Source organism: Schistocerca americana, chromosome 1 (genome assembly GCF_021461395.2).
Source record: "Schistocerca americana isolate TAMUIC-IGC-003095 chromosome 1, iqSchAmer2.1, whole genome shotgun sequence".
Lineage (NCBI taxonomy): Eukaryota > Metazoa > Arthropoda > Insecta > Orthoptera > Acrididae > Schistocerca > Schistocerca americana.
Window position 1 is genome coordinate 879,709,193 of NC_060119.1, and position 24,655 is coordinate 879,733,847.

Sequence of the window (24,655 nt, forward strand, 5' to 3'; positions counted from 1 at the left end):
TTTAAATTGATGTAAATTGCCGCAAGCAGTGATCAGAGTACCATCTATTTGCAGAAGGCTTTCTGTAGCTCTTAAAAAATGTCACGAGCATAAAATTTAAAATTAAGAAATTACATAACAAAATAGTCTCCACTGTAATAAAACATTAAAAGCAATATTACCATAATCTTCCGTCGGTTCTTGGTAGAACAACATTATAATAAATGAAAAGCAGACTGGTGCTTTTCATTTATCATTAAAAGCAAGATAGCAAATCTGTTTAGCCAAGTTTACATCTTATAATTTCTTTCCAATAACTATAATTTTGTACTTCTAATATATACAACTATGACGACGACGACAATTGCTTAATTTAAAGACTCATGGCTAGATCGATGTTTTATGGTGGTGCAAATTGTACAGGGTGGGGCAAATATAAGTGGTCCAGAGCACAGAGTTCCGGGCACAAGAAACACAGTAGAGGAAAGGAAATACAGTACTAATCTGACTATAGCAAATGCTGAAAGTGGCCACCGTGCTGGGCCCTGGTCAGCAAGTTGCTGAAGGCTGAATGATCAAATCTGTACTGCTGCATCGCTACAGTCACATCCGAAAGGTTCTGCTGCAGTTCTTGAACACTACGAGGGCTGTTGCGATACACCTTAGACTTGAGGGCTCCCCACAAAAAGTAATCGCACACCAGCAGTTCAGATGACGTCGGTGGCCAGCTAGGGCCGCGAGCAGACTGACCTGTCCTCACTACTCCGTCAGGCGTGAAGTTTGTGTAAATGTTCTCTAAGGTTCGGCCGGCTGTAAGGGCAGTTACTCCATCCTGATGGAGGTAAACGTAGATCTTTTCCTCCTCCGTTAATTCTGACAAAAATGGTTTCAAAACGTTGGCAACGTAACGTGCCGAAGTGAGGAAAGAAGATGAGACCAATAGTGCGGCGTGCAGATACTGCACACCAAACCCCAAACTTCTGATCATGCAATGGTGTTTCGTGGAAATATGGGGATTCTACTCTGCCCAGAACATGTGATTCTGTGAGTTGACATAACCACTCAGGTGAAACCAGGCTTCATCAGACGTAAAGAGTAGACCCATGTCCAAGCCATTCATTGTTATCTCAATGAACAGCCAATCACAAAACTAGTGGCGCCCAGGAGCATTTGCTGATTTTAATTCATGAACAACAGACACTCGTTTGGGACGGGTGTGCAGGTCCAGGTGGAGTATTCGTCCACGTGATCGACGTGACTCTTGCGACAAGCGTCGAGCTGATTTGGTAGGGCGGGGTCAGGGATTTTCTCTGCCTCGTGATGGCTGGGTGTTGTGTGCTGTCCTTAGGTTAGTTAGGTTTAAGTAGTTCTAAGTTCTAGGGGACTTATGACCACAGCAGTTGAGTCCCATAGTGCTCAGAGCCATTTGAACCATTTTTTTGATTTGGAAGGACTATGAAGCGTTTTCTGGTGAACTGCAGCCACACTTTCTTGTGTGCAAACACGTTTCGGAATGTTTCCTGAGTTGTTCAAAACAGATTCAGTCTGACGCCATTTTCGGACTTGCGTTGCATGGCACTTCGACACCATTAACTTATGAACATACGACTGATCATATCGTTTCCACGACTTCGTTGTCACGTAACTTTCCACAACGAACACCCGCTGCTCCACTGTAAATAGCATCTTCCCCTTTGCACTGCTCCATCCACACTAATACAGTCCACACTACGCTCTGAACCGGTGTTGATGACGTGGCGGACGTACACATAGTGTGCGTGCCACGTGGTGTCACATTCACGTCCAAACGTAACCACTCATCGGGACACTTTTATTTGCTCCACCCTGCATATAAAGGTACAATGTAAACTTCGCTATTATGCTTTTAATGTTTTACTGCAGTGGGGCCTATTTTGTTACGTAATTTGTTAATTTTAAATTACACACTCGAGACATTTTTTTTAAGAGGTAAAGAAAACCTTATGTAAATAGGGGGCATTCTTATCACTGCTAGCCGCAATTTACACCTGTTTAAAGCTCACCATTGATCTTTTCTCTTAGCATTTCACACACCTACTTGGGAAGCTAGCGCGACGATTAAGTGCCAGGGGTAAGACGCCACCTACATACAGGGTGGCGCACGAAATGTGTTAGCATTTTGTTTTTGAATATAAACTTTATTGTCAATACAATCTAAAAGGAACATATACTACAATGAAGAGCCGTCGATGGAGATTTGTTCTAACTCAGCATATGCTCAATATGTCCACCATTTCGTTTCCTAACTTCCTCCAAACGAACACTGAAGTTAGTGCCGGCCGCGGTGGTCTCGCGGTTCTAGGCGCTCAGTCCGGAGCCGCGTGACTGCTACGGTCGCAGGTTCGAATCCTGCCTCGGGCATCGATGTGTGTGATGTCCTTAGGTTAGTTAGGTTTAAGTAGTTCTAAATTCTAGGGGACTGATGACCACAGATGTTAAGTCCCATAGTGCTCAGAGCCATTTGAACCATTTTTTTTTTAAGTTAGTGATTACCCTACGACACATGTCTTCCGTAATTTCACTGCAAGCTTGAAGAATAAGTCTTCCGAGCTCCATTAAATCATGTGGACGTTTCGGGAAAAATTTTTCCTTTAGGTACCCCCAAAGAAAAAAGTCACATAGATTGAGGTCTGAACTATTGGGGGACCAATTTTGTCCGCCATTGAAGCGACCTGGAAACCTGAGTGAAATGATCCGCATGAAATGTTCGTGTCAAAACTCCAACACAGTGTTTGCAGGATGTGGCTATGCTCCATCTTGCACGAACCACTGCGTGTTGAAGGACAAGGCAGTAGCAAGAAGCTGTGGAATGAAGCTATTGCGAAGTATGCTCAAATAACACTCGCTGTTCACAGTTTCTTCAAAGTAAAAGGGTCCAATAAATCTGTGACGCAATTGCTGCCCACGCTGTAATCCTCGGAGCATAATGTTGTCGTTCATGAAGCACTTGTGGGTTTTCAGTGGGCCGAAAGCGTACATTTTGTTTGTTAACCACACCGTCTAAATGAAAATGCACCTCGTCTGAAAACCAAACGTCGTTGAGAGTTTCTTCCATATCCTCCGCCTACTGAGAAAACAGTAGTCTCTGCTGCTTGTGTTCTTCAGTGAGCTTCTGTGCACAGGTCATCTTGTATGGGCACATCTGGAGGTCACTTTTAAGAATGTGTTGAACGGAGAGTTTGGATATTCTCAGTGGCACTGCTGCCTTTCTACACGATTTCCCGGGACTTCTCTACACAGCAACTCGTACCGCTTCAATATTCTCCGGCGAACATAGAGGCTTAGGCCGAGGTCGCTTCGCTTCCAATACTGTTCCTCCCTGTACAAATTTATAGTACAACCTGTGGATGGTCTTCTTGCAAGGGACCCATCGTGTGTTAAACTGTTGTCGAAAACGCCTCTGAGTCACAACAAAGCTTTTCGTTTCATGAAAAAGTAACACAATTGCCGATCGTTGCTGTGTCGTCAGTCTTCCATTGACAGCCATTGCTGCTTACTAGTCTCCTAGCGGCAGCATCGTGAATTAGACGTCATTTCGTAACTCAATTGTTTTTCCAATCTCTGCTGGTACTGCTATAGAGATCCCAGCGGGATATCTAATGTGTGTCATAAATTGTGAAGGGAACAATTGGTAACACATTTCGTGCGCCACCCTGTATTTTAAGATGCACTGTGTGCCATACGTTTGCTGTCATAGAGGATACTATTTTGTAAATTGCTCTGGCATTATTGTACTGATGTTATCGAAATCTTTGATCACAGGATGGCCTGAGGATGGTACTACGTACCGAAACCGGTAGCCAGTAGGTAAAATAAATAAAATGCAACAATTGACTAAAAAAACTTTTTCAGTATTGTATCGGTCGCTGTTCCACTGACAGTATGTCGTAATACACACCATTAGGCTGAGAATCCACGCACTACCTATACGAGCAGTTACCAGGTCAGATTCTCAGTGAACAGTTGGGCTGGAATCCTGGAGATCGCCTTATTGGACCACACATCTTACCAGAACGTTTGAATGGTGCATAGTATTTGAACTTTCTGGCCAATACCTCGTATGAACTTCTAGAGAACGTTCTCTTGCAACTGAGCACTCGTTTGTGGTTTCAGAACGTCGGTGCTCCAGAGCAGCTGGATGGTCGGGGCACGGCATATCTCACAGACAACTTCGGACAGAGTCTAACTGGAAGAGGGTGTCCATCCGATTGGTATGCATTTTGGACAATTACACGTTTCCTGAGGAGCCAGACAAAAGCCCTGAAAAATTGTCGGTAATAGTGGCCAATTATTGCAGCACTCTGAACAGAAACTAATGCCAAATAGTTTTGTGGGCCAAAACTGCTGTTACACATTTAAAGCTCTTAAGGCATTACAAAACATATCAGCGAGACAACTCCAAACCGCGTAACAGAAAGTCCTCGATTTGGCAGCGTCCTCACACTCCCATTAAGTGCCAATGGAACTATTTGTCGAAACAGCCTACGAGAAAAACTCATCAAACGTACGTACTTAATTCAACAATGCCTTTAAATATTGAATGTGAGCTAGTGATCTGTTTGTAATGGAGTGGAACTTCAGTTGTCTATTTAAACCGGTGGTTAGCACACTGGACTCGCATTCGGAAGGACCACGGTTCAAACCCACGTCCGGCCATTCTGATTTAGGTTTTCAGTGATTTCCGTAAATCGCTTTAGACAAATGTCGGGATGGTTCCCTTGAGAGCGCACGGCCGACTTCGTTCCCCATCCTTCCCTAATTCGATGTGGCCGATGAGCTCGCTGTTTGGTCCCCTCCCCCAAATCAACGAAACATTGTCTTGAACTGTAAATGACTTACGTAACGATCGTATTGTTAGACATGTTTGGTTAAAAGGAAGCTGAAACTAGGCAACTGCTGTGTTTCCACGTACACACTGCCGTGCCACACCAGATGAATGGTTGCCGTGGTGGTTCTAATTAAGTGCGTTGGTAATCATTGGCAATCTCCACTATCGCGATTTGGAGATGTAAGCAATAGCAGTTTTTGAGAGGTACATAGCAAATTGAGATCACATCACGAAATTCCCACGTTTGTTAGAGGAATAGATATGTTAGTCACGAAACTTTGACAGGAGCACCATTACTCGCGTCTAGCAAATATTTTGTGTTTTTTCCTGACAATTTTTCTGGTCTTTTGTAATTTTTATCTACCAGTCCATCAAAAGGTTTCATTGTAATTCTGTTAACTGCAATAACATTTCAGATCCTACAGTTAGCACTGCGCTGAAATTTCTTTTATCTTTTTTATTGGATGGTTAACGGACTACTCTAACAAAACCATCAACACGATATTAAACAACTGTTTACGTGGCACGCTAACTTGCAGATTGGCAACTACGGTCGCTGTCAGCTACAGGGCTATATGACTATGTGTTTCTTGTAACATAGGCCCCAACCTTTTTCCTCCTCGAAGTAAATTTCTGTCGAGGGACGAAGAGTATTGACGTGCTGATGTATAACATAAGGTACAACACGCGTTCTGAATAAACCCTGATGAGGGACGAAGAGCAATAACAAATATGCCAATGAAGTCCATCTCTAGATATTCAGAATATCTGGTGTATTTGGTTTACTTCTAGCTGTTGGTACTGAATGACGTGAAACAAGACATTGTTTCTTGAGAATGAGCTACTTCGAAGGAATAAGCAGAACGCCACTTGACTGAGGTTATGAACCCGTCTCGCATGTTGTGCACCGTATACAAGTAGCTGCGATCATGCGGTCAGAAAGATTACTGTTGCCACAATACTTGAGGCACTGGGCTACTATTCAGGAGAAAAGGGTTTGAATTCGTTGATATTTTCCATGTTATTGGTAGAGGGCCCTCCCACCACATTGCTTTTAAATATGAAATTATTTCAGTCAATACTCACATACGTTATTTAATAGGTATTCCATTTTCTACTGACAAGTCATTACCAATAGCCAATACAAGTATCTCTGACGCAGCTACCGGCCAAGATTACTTATAGGCTATTGGTAATGACTAGTCAATCGAAATCGGTATAGCTATTAATCAATCTAAGTGAGTATTGAGTGAAATAAATTTTATAGTTAACAAATTTAATTTCTCGTGCGACCACCCGAAGGCGGTTTCTGAGATTTTCCTAAATCACTTAAGGAGAATGCTAGGATGGTTTCATCGCCAAAAATGTAATACGAAGAAGGAAAGCTAAAACACTTTGCTACCCTACCATTCTCCGCCTAAGCTGTCACGGCCCGTTGTTCATATGGCAGCAGCTAAAATCTCTGGTCTTCGTAAAGGGACGCATTACTGCGGTCTCTGTTAGGGTGGGATGCTTAAGAGTCGTGCATCGATCTCCGACATCTACAGAAGTTCCAAAATTCACTACCTTTATGTGCCGTTGGGCACTTATGCAAATACACAAACGGGGACATCGGCGTGTTAAGTCCGCAGCTCGCGGTCTAGTGGCTAGCATTGCTGCCTCTGGATTACGGCGTCCCGGATTCGATTCTCGGTCAGGTTGGGATTTTTTTTTCCCCGCGGACTGGGTGTTTGTGCCATCATTCGTGACGGTGCCTCGATTGGACTGTGTACAAATTGGGACCTTGTACGGGCGCTGATGACCGCGCAGTTGAATGCTCTACAAACCAAACATCATCATTATCGGCGCGTTAGGTACAGTACGTGGCCGAAATCAGCCCACCACCTCACTGAGCGCTCTTCGCGTGAGGTCAGGAAACGCTCCCGAAGGTATGCGCCTGCAGAGATAACGTTTCAGCGCCATATACGTGTCTCCTGTCAGAATGAGTGAACGGTTCCAGCTTAGTCAGTTCCAAATTGGTATCATTAAGGGGTCCACAAGTTTCCACACTCAGTTTTAGATGTTTTGCTGGAGTTATTTGTGCCCAAATCCACTCATAGCGATGTTATTGACCAGTGCAGACGTAATAGAGATACCAAACGCGACCACTGCTCTGGTAGGTCAAAGAAATTAACTGCCGTAAACCGTAGAACCCTAACGTAAAATACCCGAATCGCTCGTCAGACAACCTTGCCAATCATTGAAGAGGGCTTCGGCTGCAGTTCAGGTATAGAGACTAGTGAGAAGACGATTTGTGGACACGAATCACTCGCCAGACATCATTGTCAACCACTGAAGAGGATTTCGGTTGCGGTTCAGGTACAGGGACCAGTGAGGAAACGATATGTGGAGTGGCAATAGCGCTTAGTGCTTGACAATTTCTTTGAAACCGCACTGCAAATGAGCACTCGAAGAAAAAGCTACGTATCTTAGAGTACTTACTCAACGATCCCACTGATCTGCTGACAATTGGAAGAAGCTATTGTACAACGACTGGCCACAGATCGTGATGTGCCACTCAGATGGACATGTGCGAAAGTGGTGGGTGTCTGACGAACGTTACTCATCCTAGATGAGCGTTGTAGCGGAGGGGTGGTAAGACAGTGCGGTGTTTGCCTTCCTGATTTCAGAACGGAGCACTAGTTTTGCAGACGGAAAAATTAGAAAACTTTTTAGACAACAACACCTTTTCGAGCTGCGTTAACAGTTTGGAATCAGATACCTTCCACGTCTATGTGATAATGCTGTTGTCCCATAGCAGGGCACACTACCTCATGACTAGAAGAAAAACAGATTTGCTAGACTAGCGTGCTCCAGTCCCAGACGTCAGCCTCATATAAAACCGTTACGTAAGACTAGAGCGTCGTAATTCTCTCCAGAAGTCAGCGACAGTTTTACAGCAGACATGAAGAAGAATGAAAAAAAATTCCAGCTTCACTGTTGCAAAACTTAATGTGGGACCTTGTTCGAAGATGAAATAGTATTTGGACACCTTTGATCATATGGTATTGGAGTGGTCAGCAAAACCACAAGATGCTAAGATTTCTTTGCATCACTTGCTAGTTAAGACTACAGACGTGCGGAAGCGAGAGGTCAGCCCCTAAATAGCATTAGGTACAGGTTCTTAGTTCAGCCACTATATTGCGTAATCCGAAGGAAGAACAATTAAAGATCGCAGAGAAGACAGCCGGAATATAATTAAAGTTATTAGCCTTCTTAGAAAAGTGGACATGCTAGAATAATTTATGGAAACATACAATAAATGAAGCTGAATATTGGATAGTATATGTTAACATTTCGGTCTGTCTGTATTGTCCTGTCTGTATAATTCTTTCAATGTATTGAATTGTGTACCTTTTATAGAGTGATATGTATTGATAATTTAAAATGGCATCCCTGCTGTTACTGCTCGGTGTACGTCGTAGTATTTGTCAGTGATAAGTTTTTGGTATAGCTTGTGAGTGTATTTTAGTCTCTCTCTCTCTCTCTCTCTCTCTCTCTCTCTCTCTCTCTCCGTATAAACAGTGAGAGTCAGCTGCCCCTACCGCTGTCGTTTTATGCAACCCGCAATGTTGTTTCTGGCCTTCAGAAACCGCGTTCGAGATTATAGTGTTCTCTCGCTCACTGCGCGCTAACTATTAGGTCAATTTAAAAAATGAAAAGAACCTTTTTTGTACAAAATTTAATTTAGTTAAATTTTATACTGGATACATTTTCGCTAGAGGCCGTGGTTTTCGAGTTGTTCAAGAAAAATGTATAAAAATTACTTTCAAATGCACCTCCACTCCTACACTCAATGCTCACCAATGAGGATTTCTAGTATACTGTTCGTGGTACTTTCTCCTACACTGTACAAATATTCGCAACAACACGAACTATTCCCGATATTCGATCTTTTTGGTCTCTATTGATCCCGATATTCAATCGTTTTTGGTCTCTATTGAATCGGTCATTACGCCACCGACTATTTCGTTAACATTATTAATTCAGAGGTGCCCGTTAAGGTAATGAAAGAAAAAATAATTCTGTAAACGTTACGTTAAAACTAATTATGTTGACAGTTCGATCCAAATTTAGCCCTTACAAGTACAGTAGCTTCGCAGTCAGAAGGTCTTACGAGTACAACGATATAATTGATTATTTTACGCTGTTAAAATTCACAAAATTACTGGGTAAAATTTACATAAACGTCAGCTTTAAAATTTGTAAGTGCTCTACTAAACCGGTGGAGTAGTAAGGCTGGTCAACAAGACCAAACGTGCCATGAACAACATCTAGCAATCCTGATCGGTGGGAGCTGATTGTGAGAATGGGGCAGGGGGGGAGGTCTGAAGATCAATTTCGTACGTTTCTTTCTAATAACTCGAAAACTACGGCCTCTAGCCCAAACGTATCCCGGTTCAAAATTTAACTACATCATATTTACTACCAAAAAGGTGATGTTAATTTTTTCTGTAGGACTAATACTTTGCACATAGAGAGCGAGAGAATATGAAAACCTCAGGCGTGGTTTGTGAAGGCCACTTATGACATTGCGGGTCAAGTGGCTGTGATCACTTAAGTGATTAGCAAATATGGAGTAGGAGATGATGTTTTTCCGGGCTCTGATAATGAGTGCCTGGATATCTGATCTACATAAATGGACTGACAAGAGTGGCATCTGAGTGGATAAATGTCTGAATTGTTGAATTTGTCTGTGGATGTGTCACGAGGTCTGCGTTTCTTCTGCGTCGTGGTGTCTGCGCGGTATCTTCCCTGCAGTCTTAGTTCCCTTTTCTTTTACATCTTAGCAACTTTGTGAACTATTTTGTTACTGTAGGTGCCTGTGTACAATTTTGCTCTATAGGGAAGTCCTGTTCTGTTGTACCTGTGCGTTGTTGTTGCCTAGTCTTAGGTTTTCATGGGTTGCTGTTTGAAGTTTATATGTGCATGGTGACTTCCTTCCATATGTATTAAGTACTTAAGGACTGAGTTTTTTTATCACATGTGTGTTATATTCATTTTCTATGGCTGTTTGTTTTATTATATTTGTTGTCTGGAGTTTTGTTTGCTTATGAGTGTTTTGTAAAATCTGTGAATGATGTACGTGAAACTTTCCTGCTACTGTGTCTCCGGACAGACTGTTTGATTGAAGGTACTCATGCTCGTAGTTTTGGGTTTGTAGATGTTGTGAAATCATGCAAAAAGACTCTAGGAAGCCTAAGCGACTAGTAACTAAGGTAAAAAATACCACAGTAGACATAAGTAAATGCTTTGACCGAATTTTTCAGTCGCCACGGTCACCGTGAAAAATTTTACATTTACTCACCTACGAAAAAATAAGGACCAACTGATCAAGGCACAGAAGTTCTCAAGTATATTTTAGTAATAGGAGACGGCGGCCGGTCCTGTAACATATATCAGTTACTCAGTACCGAACATTTGATTCACCAGGTGCGAAGAATTTTGTCAGCACTGAGCTAGGATCTCCAGTTGAGCTTCCAGTTTAATCTCGCGATAGGCATTCTATCGTCTGATGTGGCTTCGAGAGAGACCTGAAATCGGTGTAGAGGCTCGGTATGGTTAATAAAGTTCATAATGGCCACTAATTTTCCTTCTTCATGTCAGAAACACTTCTTATCATCTATAACAGCAGTATATATTGATTTTCGTGTAGAAGGAAGAAAAGACATGGTAGTTCAACGACAAACCATTGAATCGAAAATCTATATGAGTATCCCGTATTAAATATTTTACAGCTAGAACTGATTGGTAATGAGAATTAATTGAAGTAATGTACGACCGCGAAGAATGAATAATCGGTACATAATGTATTAAATTAGAAACGTCCGTTTCTTTAAGAAAATTATGAAGAATTGTTTTTTAAAGACAATTAACGTGTCGTCTTTAAAATACATTTACATCTACCCATACACCCCCCCCATATTGATTTGAAGATTGCAACAGAGAACAGAACTCTCCTTGGTAAAGGCCACAGGGGAATAGTTTGCTTTCTAGGTCAGGTTTTCCACAAGAATATGAAACTCTAGTGTATTTTCTAAGGAAATTCATCAGCCAGATAAAATGACGTAAATAAGCTATGTCATCAAAAACTATTAAGGATATGTCTAGACCTTCAGCGACTATTATCACTTGAGGTCCTCTGCCTCGCCGGGCAGGTAATTAGTTGAACAGTTTTTCTTTCTGTTGGCAGGCGTACCTCATTGGCACATGGGGGACACAGTTTCGATCCCTCGTTCTACCAGATTTTTTTTATTAGGACTGAAAGAGTTTTCTCTGGCCTATATGGACAACTGAGGCGCTATTTAAAGATTTGAAGAATGTGGCTTTTACAGCCGGATGAGCAGTATTCAAATCAGATAGGTGCGTCCACGCCTCGATATTACCTTTGGCGTAGGATGAAGCTTATTGTGGTACAGTTTTGGAGTATAGAAAGTTAGAAACTGTAGTGAGTATTTGCTCATTCTGGTCTTTAAATTTCGTTCACTTGCTGCTATTTGGCGGACATCTAAAGTATAAGTGTGTGGTGCAGTATATAATATTTCTTGGACACGAGAGCTAAAGTCTTTATATCAAATGGAGGGTAGAAGATGCCCACAACCAGAGGGCAATAAAAAGACGGTGGGTATTCAGACAGAGGATGAGCAGGTCGCAAAATACATGTGCAGGCAATAATGAAATTCGTGTCTAAGCATCTTTTTAAGCGCCATGTACGGTTAGAGCTTAGAGGAGTAGACAATTGGTTAGCATTTATCGAAGTACTTCTATAAACCTGAGCACTCAAACTGTGCTTTGATGCCAGTGACATTACCGGAAAGTAACCTCCTATCGTCTAGTCAATTCATTTTTTTTTTTCAAATACTTATTTTAAAATTAAAAGTTATCACACACATATGTAAAAGAAGAGACGAACTTATATTCACTTTGGTATCTATCTTCGCACAAGCTGAGAAAATGCGCAGACCGATGCTTGCCAGAGGCTTAAAAACGGGTTTCTCGGAAAGAACTTTCTGCCAGTCTCATAGACTATGTATACATCGAGAACAGTAAATTTTAACATTAAAGTATCACTCAGGCAGAGAAGAGCGTTGAAAGCCACCTTTTTCAGAGAATACGTACAAAACTGACGACTTCTTACGAATGAGTTATGCAAGGCAGTAGGTGGCCTATCAAGGAATACAATTTTTATTATTTTTTCACTTGAAAATTGATCTATAACTAAAAAATTTGGTATGTTCATTTTAATTCAGTTCAAAAAAATTGAGAGACGAAAATCTCTTCAACAGTTCGTAATACTGTGCGGAAAACCATGGTCCAACTAAAACACTGGAAATAAAACACTTTTTTTCGAAGAACGTGAAAAACTAAAGAGAGACGTCAAATTTTTTTACTTCCTCTTTTCAGTACGTGTTGTCGTCGCATAGTCTCTTTCCAATATCACGCGCTCAGCAAAGTAAGCCATTGATTAGTAGATAAATCAGCTGTTTATTATTGCTGATTGAAATAAGATAATTATTGCTCTATCGACACACATCTATGGATTTAAGCAACGAATTGTTGGCGATAATTGGTTCTATACCTATATCTGCAGCGATTTTGCTACAAACCTCACACTGCCATCATCCCAAGTCATGTCGACGTAAATGCAGAAAACTACCCGTCACGCGTATTGTGTAAATTTTTGCTCCTGTGTTAATATCTTAGTTTCGTGTTCCAGTCACACGTTACATAATCGAGATACTGCCACTCCTACTGTCATACATGTCGAATATTTTTTCACGTTTGGCTGTGCGCCAAGTACTTTTTAGTTTTATCGTAGAGCATGGGGTAGAATTCATTAAATTGTGCATACCCAGGCAAATGTAGCTGATGGTAGCTAATACAGTGCGACAAATTAAAACGTCCCCAAGTCATGAACATCGAACTGCTGTCTACCATTCTATGCTGTTCTCAAAAGAACGCGAAGTGTTATCTAAGCTGTGCCCTCATAACAAGCGATGCAGTGGATGGGTTCCCGCCTATGACAGGGACTCGGCATTCTGCAAAAGCTGGGGAGCTGCGTGGGGTTTACCTGAGTGCACGCAGACGACCAGCAGGAGCAAGGCGATGATTGGCCGGCGGTCCATGTCGGCAGTGTCTGGCAGTGGTGGTGCCGCTCTTGCTGCTGCTGGCGCTCACTCTTCAGCCGGAGTCCGTTAGCTCGGCTGACTCGCTGGGCCCGACTCCAGCGCCGCCACGCGGACTGCCCTGCCAACATCGATCTTGCTCTCACGGTGCACGAAGGCGCACGGCCGCTGCCGATTGTTGTCGAAAACTACCGAACGCTATCCGACGTCTCGAACCGTCTTTCAATAGTCCACATCCACCTCTGTAGCCTGCAAACAATTGTGAAGAACTAGGCAGAGTCTGCTTCCATTACATCGTAATTGCATTTTCTGCCTATTACAATCAGGAACGAGCCGTGCGGAAAACAGCACCATACGCCTCTTGGAGAGAAGTTACAAGTCCACACTTATTCTTACGCGCCCCACGGCAAAAGGGAGGTGAAGGAACCACTTCTAAGAGTTTTCCCACTAGTTTTCCACGATATACTAGGCGTCTTTCTTCGAGATTTTGCAGCGGTTGCTGTACACTCTTGCGCAAGCCAAAGTAGTCTGTGACCATCTGCACTACCCCCACCTTTAAACGCTCAGTGTCCACAGTTGACCTTGCCTGATACGTGTCTCACAGACTTGAGCGGTGTCCTGATATAAGCCACCCAAACTTAAGTGCTATCGGCGGGATGGTGGAAAGTAGAAAATAATTTTCCGTCTCTCTACAAAATCGCGCTGAAGCACCTTTCTCTCACCAGCGGTAGCTCAGCTAGTGTCTATGTGACCCGTAAAATGCCACCTTCGAATACCTACCATTCCTTCTTGTCTTATAATTGTTGTGAAATTTCGGTTACTGCACAGAAACACTAACATCTACGTCTTTAAAGTTCTTTTGCTCGTCTTGAAAGATAAAACTTAGTTAAATACACCCTGCGAAAAAATACGATGTACTCCGAGGCAGTTATGCTAAGGGACACAAACTGATATTGCAACAGGTATCGACGGAAAACGCAAAATTGAAAACTGTGACGGTCGATGGACGAATGTGTGAAGCTGTTGGCAAGGATGGTAAACAGGGGACGTGTTGTACAAGGATAAAAAGTACTGGCGAAATTCATTCTGTGTACTCGGTCGGAGAGTAACTACGTGCCTCGCAGACAGGTGCGAGAACAATACACGTAGATATCAGCATTTGAGAGAGGACGTGCAATTGGGCTCCAAGAAGCCGGTTGGAGTAATCAGAAAATCGCAGGAATGGGTGAACCACGGCCGAACACGGCGTCAAGAAGGAAGCAGTCGACCTAGAAAGACGAGAAGAAGGTGAGGACCGAGCACTCAGAGACCCATATTCATCATTCTCATCGATCCGACGTACAACTGGTACTTCAGTGACTACAAAGACCGTTAATAGACGGCTCACAGAAAGGGGACAGACCTCATGGCGCCACAGCCAGAGGCTGACTAACGCGTTGTTGACGTGTTCAATTTGTGAAACTCCTTCTCATGAATGAATCATCCATTTTTTCTGAAACTGTAATCATCTGTTTTTCTCTGCATATACATTACATCTACTGTACCTACACCCCTGGAAATGGAAAAAAGAACACATTGACACCGTTGTGTCAGACCCACCATACTTGCTCCGGACACTGCGAGAGGGCTGTACAAGCAATGATCACACGCACAGCACAGCGGACACACCAGGAACCGCGGTGTTGGCCGTCGAATGGCGCTAGCTGCGCAGCATTTGTGCACCGCCGCCGTCAGTGTCAGCCAGTTTGCCGTGGCATACGGAGCTCCATCGCAGTCTTTAACACTGGTAGCATGCCGCGACAGCGTGGACGTGAACCGTATGTGCAGTTGACGGACTTTGAGCGAGGGCGTATAGTGGGCATGCGGGAGGCCGGGTGGACGTACCGCCGAATTGCTCAACACGTGGGGCGTGAGGTCTCCACAGTACATCGATGTTGTCGCCAGTGGTCATCGGAAAGTGCACGTGCCCGTCGACCTGGGACCGGACCGCAGCGACGCACGGATGCACGCCAAGACCGTAGGATCCTACGCAGTGCCGTAGGGGACCGCACCGCCACTTCCCAGCAAATTAGGGACACTGTTGCTCCTGGGGTATCGGCGAGGACCATTCGCAACCGTCTCCATGAAGCTGGGCTACGGTCCCGCACACCGTTAGGCCGTCTTCCGCTCACGCCCCAACATCGTGCAGCCCGCCTCCAGTGGTGTCGCGACAGGCGTGAATGGAGGGACGAATGGAGACGTGTCGTCTTCAGCGATGAGAGTCGCTTCTGCCTTGGTGCCAATGATGGTCGTATGCGTGTTTGGCGCCGTGCAGGTGAGCGCCACAATCAGGACTGCATACGACCGAGGCACACAGGGCCAACACCCGGCATCATGGTGTGGGGAGCGATCTCCTACACTGGCCGTACACCACTGGTGATCGTCGAGGGGACACTGAATAGTGCACGGTACATCCAAACCGTCATCGAACCCATCGTTCTACCATTCCTAGACCGGCAAGGGAACTTGCTGTTCCAACAGGACAATGCACGTCCGCATGTATCCCGTGCCACCCAACGTGCTCTAGAAGGTGTACGTCAACTACCCTGGCCAGCAAGATCTCCGGATCTGTCCCCCATTGAGCATGTTTGGGACTGGATGAAGCGTCGTCTCACGCGGTCTGCACGTCCAGCACGAACGCTGGTCCAACTGAGGCGCCAGGTGGAAATGGCATGGCAAGCCGTTCCACAGGACTACATCCAGCATCTCTACGATCGTCTCCATGGGAGAATAGCAGCCTGCATTGCTGCGAAAGGTGGATATACACTGTACTAGTGCCGACATTGTGCATGCTCTGTTGCCTGTGTCTATGTGCCTGTGGTTCTGTCAGTGTGATCATGTGATGTATCTGACCCCAGGAATGTATCAATAAAGTTTCCCCTTCCTGGGACAATGAATTCACGGTGTTCTTATTTCAATTTTCAGGAGTGTATTTCCATCCCATACGGGTAATTCCTTCGTCGTACATCCTTTTTTTTTAATTGAGTCGTAAAAATAGTTTATTTGCCAAGACTGTTCCGACGGTTGACCTATTTAGGTGACAAACAATAATGTCAAGAGCCTTTAAATGTCCTGAGAGGGCCCGCATCTCGTGGTCGTGCGGTAGCGTTCTCGCTTCCCACGCCCGGGTTCCCGGGTTCGATTCCCGGCGGGGTCAGGGATTTTCTCTGCCTCGTGATGGCTGGGTGTTGTGTGCTGTCCTTAGGTTAGTTAGGTTTAAGTAGTTCTAAGTTCTAGGGGACTGATGACCATAGATGTTAAGTCCCATAGTGCTCAGAGCCATTTGAACCATTTGTCCTGAGAGGTAATACCATCTGAGGAAAAACTATTCTAGAAACCACATTAAGCCGGCCGCTGTGACCGAGCGGTTCTAGGCGCTTCAGTCCGGAGCCGCGCTGCTGCTACGGTCGCAGGTTAGAATCCTGCCTCGGGCAAGGATGTGTGTGATGTCCTTAAGTTAGTTAGGTTTAAGTAGTTCTCAGTCTAGGGGACTGATGACCTCAGATGTTAAGTCCCATAGTGCTTAGAGCCATTTGAACCATTTGAAACCACATTACTGATTCAATTCCGATTGTGAGTCCCGTTGCACATACGCTCCCGAAAAAATCGAAGTCCATCAACGACATGATGGAAGTGCCCTGCTCCGCGCTGGTACAACAAAACAGTATGCCGGTAGCCCTGTAGTACGAATAGCAGAGACCGCTACTCCAGACGCGCGAGACTGCCTGCGTGAGTACGGAGTCCAGAAGCTTTACAGCCTCCCTCACTGGACACTCTTCCAAGCTCCAAAATTTAAGGTTTCCATAGATCGTTTAAGGCAAATTCGTCATGTTAAATCCAAATCCTTCTTCCTTCTTTGTACCAAAATTTAGAAAACGACTCAATTTTACTTGACACTCAGCTGGCCAAACAGGTTCAGTCTGGAAACGAGCAAAATGCTTCACATACAAGTTGGCGAAAAACAACCCAATATGCGGTCAGAAAAGGGTACGGTACGTCGAATTGGGCAAAATTTTCCAAACAGCCGTAGCTCTGAAATGCACCGTTGTTGAGCAGCAGCCAATCAGCGACGAGCGGTCGGAAGTGTTTGCATTTAAACTAACTTGCCCCAACAGTTACGTTAAAGAGCGCAGTTATAATTAAATTAGCTGAACATCAGAACTATGCAAGTTTCAAATTCCTATCCATGGGTCTAGCGGTTCTAGGCGCTCAGTCCGGAACCGCACGACTGCTGCGGTCGCAGGTTCGAATCCTGCCTTGGGCATGGATGTGTGTGATGTCCTCAGGTTAGTTAGGTTTAAGTAGTTCTAAGTTCTAGGGGACTGATGACCACAGCAGTTAAGTCTCATAGTGCTCAGAGCCATTTGAACCATTTGAACCTATCCATGGCTGACTACGGGGGACTCGAATTTTCTGTGATGTTTACTAAGTAAAGCTTGACTGTTAAAGCAGCTTCGCTAAATGTACCGTAATGCCATTAATTTGTTAAGATAAGAAACTGTACTGCAGAAACAGCATTGCAGTAAAATAGTGAACATTTCGTACTGTAAAGCATAATGTTATAACATATTAATTTATTTCGAGCCACTTTTCCGCTAGTTCCTTATCTTTGATTCTCAGTTGGGTTAGATTCCAGAGACGCTTGCGCGTGTAATTGAAATATCGCTGCAGTCGTATTCGTTCTACAAGCCAGCTATCAGAAAATATAAGTCACAACCGCCATTTTAAGACCCTCATTTAGCGCAACAGATTTTTTTTAGGCCTTATTTTAGTATTAGAGCTTACTGAGTCAATTAGCAAAAATATATCTTGACAATTATTTGATGGCAAAAATTCAATTTATCGTTGTGATGTAGCTACGCAGAAGGCATCCTAAGGTGTTGTACGCCTACAGCGAATAAACGCCATGATAATTGTTATTGACTTTACTTGTGAATTGTTTACTTATTCTCATCACTGAATTATATAGGAAAGGAAAAGGATTATGAACATTTCCATCAAACAGTTGTCAACAGCGCAAATATGTTTCACAAAATTCATAACACACAGCTGTTTTTGGTTCTTTTAATGTGCTATTCGTTTCGGTTACAAACCATCATCTGGTTCAAAACTCGAACAAAACACCTTACATATTACAAAAATGGAAACTTTGGAGTGCACCTATTGACACACTCTGTGACAAAAATACCCTTTTCAACTTGAACCTGATTGACATATTATTGTCAATGAATGTGTTACCGATAATAGCTGCATTCCTGTGTTGCCATTTTCGTAACACGAGGGTCGTGCAGTAAGTAATGCAACACATTTTCCTCTGGGAGCAAGTTAGTGTCAGGATTCCAATACACCATATTATTCTCCACTCTCTTGGCTACAGACTCGTATTTTTCAGCACAATCCCTGTTCAATGCGACGGCCTCACGCCGCCTTACTAAGAGAACATATACGCCCGCATGGTTTCAATCTAGTGGCCGACGTCGGATAAAACGTCTTGTTGCATCAATAACCTCCCCACATCCACGTACGCCTTCCCGTGGAGTTCCTCCTTCTTTGGACCAAACAAATGGAAGTCGGGAAGTGCGAGATCCGGGCTGTAGGATGGATCAACAAGAACAGTCTAAGGCAACTTCGGGATCTCCTTGTGGGCGGGCAGACTTGTGTGATGTCATGGGTTATCATGGGGAAGGAAAAGTTTGTTTACATTTTTGTGGTGACTAACATACAGAAGTCGTTTCTTCAATTTGCTGAGGGTAGCATAATACACCATGAGGGAGGACACCAAGCAGAATAACCCCTTCAGAGCCCGAGAAGACCGTAGCCGTGACATTATCGGTTGAGGTGCGCCTTTGTACGTTTTTCTCTGAGGAGAGGTGGTGTGAAGTCATTCCATGGATTGCCGTTCTCCTTGCGGTTCGAAGTGCTGAACCCATATCTCACCGCCTGTGATGACGTTCGACAAACAAAGTCACGATCACTCTCGTAACGCGCAAAACATCGTTCCTTATTGTCTTCTGTTGGACGGCGAGGCACACAGCGGGTACACACCTTTGAGTATCGCAACCGGTGGACGAGTTTGTCAGCACTGCCAACAGGTACGTCCAGCTGCACAGAGCGGTGTCTGACTGTGATCCGTCGATAACCTCGAATGGGAGAGCCCACACATTCCAACATTGCAGGGGCCACAGCTGTGTGCGACCGGCCGGCACTCGGGAGACCGGACTGTTTCGCGTGATCTTGTTGTGATGATGACAGACGCCACATCCACCGAGTTACCTGGCTTTTGTTCATTGCCAGTCCTCCGTATTCACTGATCAGCCATAACAAGACCACCGACCTACTACACTACTGGCCATTAAAACTGCTACACCAAGAAGAAATGCAGATGATAAACGGGTATTCATTGGACAAATATATTATACTAGAACTGACACGTGATTACATTTTCACGCAATTTGGGTGCACAGATCCTGAGAAATCAGTGCCCAGAACAACCACCATAATAACGGCCTTAACACGCCTGGGCATTGAGTCAAGCAGAGCTTGGATGGCGTGTACAGGTACAGCTGCCCATGCGGCTTCAACACGATACCACAGTTCATCAAGACTAGTGACTGGCATATTGTGACGAGCCAGTTGCTCGGCCACCATTGACCAGACGTTTTCAGTTGGTGAGAGATCTGGAGAATGTGCTGGCCAGGGCAGCAGTCGAACATTTTCTGTATCCAGAAAGGCCCGTACAGGACCTGCAACATACGGTCGTGCATTATCCTGCAGAACTGTAGGGTTTCGCAGGGATCGAATGAAGGGTAGAGCCACGGGTCGTAACACATCTGAAATATAACGTCCACTGTTCAAAGTGCCGTCAATGCGAACAAGAGGTGACCGAGGCGTGTAACCAGTGGCACCTCATACCATCACGCCGGGTGATACGCCAGTATGGCGATGACGAATACACGCTTCCAATGTGCGTTCACCGCGATGTCGCCAAACACAGATGCGACCATCATGATTCTGTAAACATAACCTGGATGCATCCGAAAAAATGACGCTTTGCCATTCGTGCACCCAGGTTCGTCGTTGAGTACACCATCGCAGGCACTCCTGTCTGTGATGCAGCGTCAATGGTAACCGCAGCCATGGTCTCCGAGCTGATAGTCCATGCTGCTGCAAACGTCGTCGAACTGTTCGTGCAGATGGTTGTTGTCTTGCAAATGTCCCCATCTGTTGACTCAAGGATCGAGACGTGGCTGCACAATCCGTTACAGCAATGCGGATAAGATGCCTGTCATCTCGACTGCTAGTGATACGAGGCCGTTGGGATCCAGCACGGCGTTCCGTATTACCCTCCTGAACCCACCGATTCCATATTCTGCTAACAGTCACTGGATCTCGACCAACGCGAGCAGCAATGTCGCGATACGATAAACCACAATCGCGATAGGCTACAATGCGACCTTTATCAAAGTCGGAAACGTGATGGTACGCATTTCTCCTCCTTACACGAGGCATCACAACAACGTTTCACCAGGCAACGCCGGTCAACTGCTGTTTGTGTATGAGAAATCGGTTGGAAACTTTCCTCATGTCAGCACGTTGTAGGTGTCGCCAACGGCGTCAACCTTGTGTGATTGCTCTCAAAAGCTAATCATTTGCATATCACAGCATCTTCTTCCTGTCTGTTAAATTTCGCGTCTATAACACGTCACCTTCGTCGTGTAGCAATTTTAATGGCTAGTAGTGTATATCTATATAAGCCCGCCCAGGCGTCACCTGGCGAGGAATGACTGTTAGTCAGACAGACACACGTTGTGTAGTATCAGTGAGCGTGCGGTCCGTGTGTAGAATGGGGAATGAGCGCGATCTATTTGAGCTTGAAAGAGGACGACACGATCATATCAGAAACTGCACGACTTGTCAGGTGTTCGAAGAGAGGTGGGGTGAGTGTCTTCAACTCGTGGCAGAACCAAGATGAAACCACGACTAGACGTCTTGGGGGTGGTCAGCCACCCCTCATTACAGATGTCGTACGTCGTAGGCTGCCTGACTGACAAAACAGAAACAGGAGGCGAATTGTGACGGAACTAACGCCAGACTTCAGTGCTAGGCGGAGTAAAAGTGTCTCTGAATACACAGTGCATCGAACACTCTTGGGCCTCCACAGCCGACGACCCATGCATGTGCCAATGTTAAAACAACGACATCGGCAATTACACTGAAATGGGCATGTGACCATCGGCACTGGACGTTGGAGCAGTGGCAGAGCGTTGCATGGTCTGATGAATCCCGATACCTTCTTCATCATGCCGATGGCAGGGCGCGAATCCGTCGTCATCCAGGGGAACAGCTCCTTGACATCTGTACTGCGGGACGGAGGCAAGCTGGCGGCGGCTCCATTATGCTCTGGAGGACATTCACGTCGGCATCCATGGGTCCAGTTGAGTTCGGGCAAGCGCCATGACGACCAAGAAGTATCGTACGCTGGCTGCAGAACACGTACTACACGCCTTCGTGACGATCGTGTTTCTTGACGGGAGTGATATTTTTCAACAAGATAATGCGTCATATCACGAGGCCAGGAGTGCGATGGAGAGGTTTGAGGAACACAATGGCGAGTTCCAATTGATGTGTTGACCAAATCTGAACCCGATCGAACACATTGAAAGTGGCGTCAGAATTCATCGCCTCCCTCCCCGGAATTTACGGGAATTAGGTGACTTGAGCGAGCAGATGTGGTGCCCATTCCCTCCATCGTTCTCTCAAGGCCTCATTGCTTGCATGCCACGACGCGTCGCCGCTGTTACTTGTGCCAAAGATGGGCTTAGCGGCTATTAGGTAGGTGGTCATAATGTTCTGGCTGATCAGTGTACATTCCGCAAGAACCTATGAACACCTGCAATGCTCTGGTTTTTCACCAAAAGAAACTCATTGACAGCTCTCCGCATGGAACGCACTTCCGTTACAGACGCGATTCTGAAGGCCAGGTATAGTGTCGCCACCTGTCGGAACTTCTTGTTTCTCATATCTAGAGAACCAGCAAACCAGTCTTTCATCTGCTAGATGCACACACCACAATCGATGTTCGCTCAACTAAATAAAGGCGCGAAATGTGCAGAAGCAGTCAACCGAACAATCTACATGGGAGGGAATAATGGTCCAGCGCAATCACACGTGCCTATTCAATCTTCTCAAATTTCCACGTGATCACGAAAGCTACCCAACACATACTAAGTATTAGTTCGTTATTCTGCCGTCTGGAGGTCGACACAGTTAACTCAGCTACATTCGTGCATTCCAACAGGCCTTTCCATTTGGACGGCTCCAGCCGTTAACGGGAAACGTGGATCAGCCCCACCACAGACCGTGCCGGCCGAAGTGGCCGTGCGGTTAAAGGTGCTGCAGTCTGGAACCGCAAGACCGCTACGGTCGCAGGTTCGAATCCTGCCTCGGGCATGGATGTTTGTGATGTCCTTAGGTTAGTTAGGTTTAACTAGTTCTAAGTTCTAGGGGACTAATGACCGCAGCAGTTGAGTCCCATAGTGCTCAGAGCCATTTGAACCACCACAGACCGCGCATAGACAGAATCATCCTGCGAAATTGTTCACATATATATTTGATCGATATACTTAGAATTAAATGTTAGGATACCCGTTTCAGCTGAATGGCATTCGACAATGAGCGAAGTATTGGAAATACATCCTGCTGACGGCTGTGGCTCTGGAAATACAAATATCTCTACTATTCTTATGATTTGGCATATGTATCCCTTCGCCATCACAGTATCCCACGCCAATCCCATACATTCCTTTGCACATGTCGGAACACAAACACGTACTTTATAAGTCTGAAGCTCAAGGCGAACCTATCACACATCCCCTACTATTAAGTATAATACTTCGTCAATAACTGATTGCTGGCAATACTAAATAATACTGACAGAAAATCAACGATGGATGGACATGTCTAATACGTTTTCTTTCGAGTGGTACCACTGTATCCTAGAAAGAGAGGCATATACGTCTTACAAACAGCGAGACGTTAAAAAAAAAAACACACACAACCATATCATAAGCAGTCTTGGTTCTACAGGTACATACAAGTATCCATGTTAAAATCTATACCTGCTTTACAAATAGAGGTATGACACTACCTCTGAATGAGGTGGTTTTTTGTCCAGACAGATACCGTGATTGTGAACGCTGGAGTGTATAGTATCAGACAAACAGTGCCCTTACACGTCGCCGACAGTGTAACCTCGTAACAAAATTACCCAATTTAGATAGTGATTCAACAACGGTACGTGGTATGAAACTGGTATTTGCGAATCCCTCACGCCACCGCAGCTAGGTATTTCTACAGTATTTGTAACACACTCTGCCTCAATGCCATGTCAGAGGTTTGGTGATATATCCGCTGGGCTATAGGCAATGGTTGATTGAGAAGGATCACAAACAGTAGATGGTGTGCTGACTGAGGTCGTAATAAATGTAGACTAAATTTTCTGATCTCTAATGCTGCGCTACCTGCTAGAAATGCTGTCTGGGATTTGGAATCAAGTCCCTCCATTCAAGCATATACCCGCATTGTATCCTATGGAGGGGTCTTTTAATGATTACAGCCATTAGTGAATCATATTTCTGGCACTCTCATATCTCGAAACGAGTCACCTCTCTTGAACCTATCTGCTATAGTAAAATTCCAGCCTCGCTTTATGTAGTCCCTATACTTCCTGCAAATGTCCTCTCACACTCTGCACTACCATCCCTGCAGCTTTGCGCATGTGATCATTCCAATGTAAGTCGGAATTGAGTAGTAGTTGGAGGAAACTATATTTACCACCTTCTGCATACCACGTAGAAACAGGCCAAGCTATGACAGGACTGTGATTTGACTATTCGATGGAAACGGGAACTGAGAGAAGGATGAGGATTTTTGCTCCTGTAACTCTGGTGCACCCCCAAACTACAAACATGTACTACAGATCCATGTCCATTCACATCTATCTCCCTGACATGCTATTTTCTTTATCCTGTACCATCCATCAGAGGAAAATTACGAACTATAAAAGCTCAACTAACTTCATCCAATAGAGCACTAGATAAGAACTTTACTGCACCTCTCTCCTCCCATATATCGAAAACAGATACCGCATGCGTGCAGGCATCGAGCAAATGTGACAATCCTATTAAATATACAGGTATTGATCAACCGCACAGACCGGTTTAAAGTTCCATCACCTTTACTCTAGGAGGATGATCGTATCCTGCAGACGATGCTGTAAGTCGCAAGAGACGCCCCCTGTGGCCCTGTCTCGTTGTTTGAAAAATTGCATTTTTTCTGCTTTAACATGCTTTGTACACTGCCAAACATTTTGTTTTTCTGCCACGACTTTGAGGTCTGTGTCAGGTTCTGTTCCACTGCCTCTCGCAGACAACAATGACGTAACCCCAAAGTACCATTATCCAAGACATTGCACTGTGACGTGATTGACTTCATTCAAGATGGCTGCTGTGACATCAGCTGATGATGCGATTGACGTCATTTATTAAGACGTTCTGATGCATGGCTTCTCGCAGACAACAAGGACATCACCCCAAAGTACAGTTAT

The 24,655-nt window shown here is 44.7% G+C and overlaps 1 protein-coding gene across 1 annotated transcript in view; it reads right to left on the bottom strand.

Moving 5' to 3' along the window:
- The window catches only part of LOC124614230, a 412,079-nt gene that overhangs the window by 373,490 nt on the left and 13,934 nt on the right, over positions 1-24,655 (bottom strand). Inside the window, exon 2 of the mRNA XM_047142926.1 lies at positions 12,957-13,132. Coding sequence (XP_046998882.1) covers positions 12,957-13,011 — 55 coding nt within the window. The 5' untranslated portion in view covers positions 13,012-13,132. The remainder of the gene's footprint in view (positions 1-12,956; positions 13,133-24,655) is intronic.